This window comes from Atta colombica, unplaced genomic scaffold (genome assembly GCF_001594045.1).
Source record: "Atta colombica isolate Treedump-2 unplaced genomic scaffold, Acol1.0 scaffold33, whole genome shotgun sequence".
NCBI lineage: Eukaryota > Metazoa > Arthropoda > Insecta > Hymenoptera > Formicidae > Atta > Atta colombica.
The window spans coordinates 153274-159238 of NW_017259437.1; the positions used below are offsets into that span (position 1 = coordinate 153274).

The 5965-nt window shown below is 27.5% G+C and overlaps 1 protein-coding gene across 4 annotated transcripts in view; it reads left to right on the forward strand.

Moving 5' to 3' along the window:
- The window catches only part of LOC108690571 (GRAM domain-containing protein 1B), a 33192-nt gene that overhangs the window by 3841 nt on the left and 23386 nt on the right, over positions 1 to 5965 (forward strand). For all 4 annotated transcript variants that reach the window (XM_018197943.1, XM_018197941.1, XM_018197942.1 and 1 more), the window contains 3 exons: positions 555 to 707; positions 2661 to 2829; positions 3194 to 3352. In XM_018197943.1, coding sequence (XP_018053432.1) covers positions 555 to 707; positions 2661 to 2829; positions 3194 to 3352 — 481 coding nt within the window. The remainder of the gene's footprint in view (positions 1 to 554; positions 708 to 2660; positions 2830 to 3193; positions 3353 to 5965) is intronic.

A 5965-nucleotide genomic window follows, 5' to 3' on the forward strand; every position in this document is an offset into this window, starting at 1 on the left:
TTTGTTCTATTTTTATTTCTACTTCTAAAAACTATTTATGAGCATTAATCAGAAAGGGATGTTATTCAAAAACGAAAATATTTTAATCTTAATACAACGCTCCAAAGAATAAATCACAAGAATAAGAATCCAAGTCAATGCGAACTAACACAAGTTAGTCGTGTGAATCCATATATTTAAGACAAAAAACTCTTTACAGACATTTTAACCCTTGGTATTGAATCCTCATTGTGAAATTAAATAGATGCTCAATAATTGTTTAACAAAGTAATGGAAAATATGATATAAATGTCGCTAATCATTGTAATATAAATTGCTGACAACACTTATATCATATTTTCCATTATTTTATTAAACAATTATTGAACATCTATTTAATTTCACAATGAGAATGACTCAATATCAAGAGTTTGTAAAGAATTTTTTATCTTAAATATAGGATTTTACACATGACTAACTTATATTGACTCGCATTGGCTTGAATTCTTATTCCGAAAATATTTTGTACTCTTAGACTGTATGTTTCTTCAAACATAAAAATTTTTATATTTCAGCCAATGAGTATGGCTGAAATGTGGCAGCTTGTGCATACCTGTTATGGTGATGAATTAGGATTGACATCCGATGATGAAGATTACGTACCGCCGTTACCTACGGCAGATGATGAAAAGTTGTCAACTCGTCTCTCTGTAGAATCTTTCTCTGAGGTAAGCCTAACAATATTTATAAATTGTTAAACATAATATTGCTTATTATTATTATTATATTGAGTGAAATAATAACGTGATTTTTATTTTTATTTTTGTATTGAAAAGATTTTGAAGATTGAAAAAATATTGAAGTACTATTCCTCTTATTTTTATTTGGCAATTTACCTTGATCTTGTAGTGTCACTGAGGTCAGATCAAGATCGATTTTTTTTTAATGGAATCTTCTATTTTTATTTTTCATTACATATTCTTGTAGCTTACCTCGAGAGCTTTTCAAAATACTATAATAAAATATTTTTTTATTAAGTATTTTTCGAGTTATGAGGCTCGAAAGTTACAATATACCATCGATATTGACTCAAAGTACCAAAACGATGGCTAAAACCTTTTGAATGTTGTTCAAAATCATGATATTAATAACATTTGTTAAGATCATTGGAGTTGTTCTTCTTATTTTCATTTTTACGTAAAAATAAATTTTTAAAAATAAAAATATGAGGAACAGTCTCCAATGGTCTTGATATTGACAAATGTTATCTAGATCATGATTCTAAACAATATTCAAAAGGTTTTTTTAGCCATCGGTCAGACCTTGGATAATGTTAATGCCGGCGATATTGTAACTTTCAATCATCAACACAAAAAAATGTTTAAAAAATCGAACGTAACCCCTTGATCCTTGGCGACGCCACTCAAGGTCAAGGGGATGTAATCAGTGAATAGATCTTTTTAGATTCTACAATTTTTGTCTGAAACATTTTTCTCAAAAATGCTTTGCTTTTGAGATATTCGACCGTTTCTAAACTTTTGACAACTTACACACACACACACACACACACACACACACACATTTTCAGGATGTTCCTGTAAATAAGTCGATATTTGTAGATTGCTTTTCTTTTAGAAGGACACAATCGAGACATATTCTTATTATTTATTGGATATCAAGAAAGATAAAACGTTTGTATCAACTATGTCTTAAATCTGATATCTTATGCTAATACAGTTTTGGATCTTAAGAACAGAATGGCTGATTTAGATTCTTAACTAAGACCCAGTTCCACAATTCATGGTTAAGAGTTAACCGTGAATTATGGAACTGGACCTAAGACAATGTCTTGTATCCTGATTTTTATCTTTAGTAACGCATAATAACTGTCTTGTAAACTCAAGTCTTAAAAATGTATACAGAGTATTTCAAAATTCGCGCCCACGAAGTACAAAACGTAATATTTTATGCTAAAACAAACAACTTTTTCCTTTAACAAAATTGCATCTGACAAATAATTTTAAGTAGCAGGAGAGCAGGTTGAAGTTACACAAGTAAACGCAAAAATTATTTCATCGGACGTAATTTTGTTAAAGGAAAAAGATGTTTGTTTTAGCATAAAGTATCATGTTTTATACTTCACGGGCGCGAATTTTGGAACACACTGTATACGAGATATTTTTATCAAACAAAAAAATAATAAACTAAAAAATTAATAAACTTTTTGTTTGTTAAAAATAATCTCAAATTTGTTTTCCATTAAAATATATTACGATATCAAAATCACCTCACTATCACAATAAGTTATGGTTATATAAAGTATGATTATATAAATTCCATACAGAAGCAGAAACAATTTCTTAATTAAAATATTGTTTCATATTTGTATGATAATGTTTTGTTAAAAGGATTTTATTTGTCGTACTTATCATTTCACCATAAGTATGTGAAATGTTAATTAAGCTTTATGAATTTTATAATAGTTAATCATGTAAAAACTATTGTAACCTTGACATTTTCATATTAGGAGTTTTGTCTTAAAATACTCCAAAGAATCCGCTCTAAAAAAGAAATTCGGAAATTTTGAGACACTCTTATAAATTGAAATCTATATGATTAAAAATATCCATTCTCTAAAGATTAACATTATATAAATTTCTTTCTTGTTAATAAAAATAAAGACTGAAGCAATTATGGAGAATTCAGTGTCTCCAGCTACGGATCCTGTTCCCACTCTTGAACCTGCTGCTGAACTACAAGTTCAGCCACCATCAACACTTAAACCGGAACCTGTTCTCGATCCAACAGATTTAAGTGATACAACAGAAAGTGAGGCTGAAAAACATGGCTGTAAGTAATTTTTGTCTTTAACTGTTATTTAATCACAAAAAAATATCTTCCTAATAAACATCTTTTCATATAAATAGTTCAATAAGTAAATATCAAGCATATTTCTTTTAAACATCTTGTAAAAATTATATCTTGTAAAAATTAAATTTATTTTTAACATTAAATTTAAACATTAAATTTATTTTTCTGGCAAACTAACTTAATTCGTTAATACACCATAATGTACAAAAACAGAAATAAAATATATTATGTAACATTTTATTAAGAAATCGAGGCTGTGCAATTTCTATCTAAAAAAATATACAAATGCTACTCATTCTGTAGAATTATGACAGCACATAAGGCGATCATGATAATGTTTCAGTAAAAATGAACATACGAAGCACTATGGTCTGTACTTCTCTGCATGAAGGTCGGCAAATTAACAAAGTGACATTGCCTATCTACATCGATCAGCTGTTCACTCTGCTCTTCACAAATTCAAAATTCTTCTTGGATTTTCATACTTCTCGCAAAACTACTGGTAACAAGATATAATTCCGTTATCATGTCTATCACATCTTATTATGTCAAAGAATCCATTTTAAATATTTTAAAGTGTAATTAAGGAGGATTCCCCAATAGCACAAAACTTGCAGCAATATTGCTGCAACTTTTGTACTGTTAGAGTTATTTTTAAATATTTTAAAATGTCCAATTTGTCTATATATATGCCTGTATATATCAGGGTGGTCTTTATTTTTCGATTTTTTTAATTCTAATTCTTTACGCCTTACCTCCTAGAATAATTTTAATCGACAAAATAATTTCTGTAAAATTTTAACTTAGTCAGATATCGACAATCCCATGTATCACCTCGTTAAACATTTGAGTTCCATTATATTACACTATCAGCAATAGTTTTTATAACGTTTCCACAAAAATCGGCTTATAGAACTTTTCTTTTTTTTAATATGTGTTTTGTTTTTCTGTATTATTTAAGACCTCATACATGTCATGTAAACAATTAGATGAATTGTTATTATTTGAAAAATGAAAAAAGTTATTGCAGTTTTCAAGCTGAAAAAATTGATTCATGGGCTAAAAAAGTATCAGTAATATGTATGAAGACAAAATTAATCTAAAATGAATTTCTTAATAACGGATTTCATATTTTTATTAATAAAACGATTATTTATATTTTATATTATATAATAATTAATAATTATATTATAATTATTAGTTAATTATTAGCATCATGTTGAATAATTTCAAGTTACAAAAAAAATCTTAAATTTTTAAAATTTTAGTTCAATTTAACAAAGGAAATTGTTTTGAATTTTATATGAACCGTTAAATTTCAAAATCACTCATTATTAAGAAATTCATATCTGGAGACATTGATAATGTCTCGGCGCTAAGCTATGCGCAGTGACACTACCGTGGCTACTTTATGCGAATATGTATCTGTATTACACTATTTATCATTCCACACGGGTTTTTTTCTAGTAAGGTAAGATCTCTTCCCAAGACTATGTTGAAATTTTGATTCAAGTACCTCCACATATTATATACAATATCTTTCTTAAATAATCAGTGAACAAGGATAAAATGATACCTGGATGACATTTAAATGAAAATCTAAACATAGCCCTGAGAAAGAATTCCATACGTTATTTTATTTAACAAGATCTCCTAAAAGAGGAAAGGAATCTTCTGGAAGGGGAAGTATGTTTGGACAAAATTAGTTTAATACATAATGAATTTCATATTTTTATTAATAAAGCGATTATTACATTTTATATTACATAATAATTAATAATTATATTATAATCATAATTATTAGTTAATTATTAACACAATTACGTTGAATAATTTCAAATCACTAAAAGAAAATCTGAAATTTTAATTCAATTTAACAAAGGAAATCATATTCGTAGTTGTTTTGAATTTTATATGAACAGTTAAATCTCAAAATTCATTATTAAGAAATTCATATTTGGACGCTATTCCATGTCATCACATCCCACACGTTTTTTTTTCTAACAAAATAAGATCCCAGGGCTACGTATTCAGATTTCCCATTTAAGTGGATCATTTTATGTTTGTTTAACATTCAACAACAAGGATAAAATGATATCCAATTACGTAACTACTAACTAATTCGATATCAATACAATATGTTCATCGGATTCAACGGTTAAGTGAGATCTCGCTATATTGTATCACTCTTTTGTAATCTTTTAGATCAACATTAGATCTGGAAGAATACATCAATAGCAGCGAGCGTTCACTCAACTATTGTGTTTTATGATTATCTGTTGAACAATCCCAAGTGCACTCAACGTCTTAACATGAATGCGTTTCGAATTACACATGAAGTATCATTTTATTCTTTATTATTCAATGAACAACAAATGATACATCATGCGTTTTGTGTGTAATTTAGAAGTCGTCTCATGTTTACTCAGCGATTGCCATAATTTCCATTTCCAGCAGACTAAAAGTATGTTGAGTCCATGATATAAATACAAGGATATACTTATGCATATAGATAAATTACGTGACGATCAAGCGGACAATCAGAATTATCATCAATTGTCTACGTTATCATTACGCGGTGAATTCGAAGTTATTATATGTAATTTCCTTGCCATACACACAATGAGATAAAATCAGGATATACTCTTCCTATTTTTCTGCTTTCCTTTCTTTCTATTTCATCTCATTTTCTAAACAGTTGATGTAGTTCTTACAAAAATTTAGTTGATCTCCATTGCATATTTGTTCATATATATTTCTCATTACTTGTGTTTTTTTTGTATAAAGAAATATCTAATCACGTTTTTTTTTAAATCGACAATTATTAATATTATATTATATAATATTATATGACATCAATTTATACATATTTGTATGACTACATTTTTCAATAGAATTTTATAAATATATTTTTACTGATTTTACTCGTCATGGTGAATGAATATCTATAACCATAATGAATTTCTACTAAACGGTCTGTTCTGTATGTTATCTTACTATGCGTTTCTGAATCTACCAAAGACATCTAACATCTGGAATTTCGTAACTAATATTCTACTTTTAAATAACTAATTATTATTATATTAAATTAAAAATTTTCAATTAACATTGATAA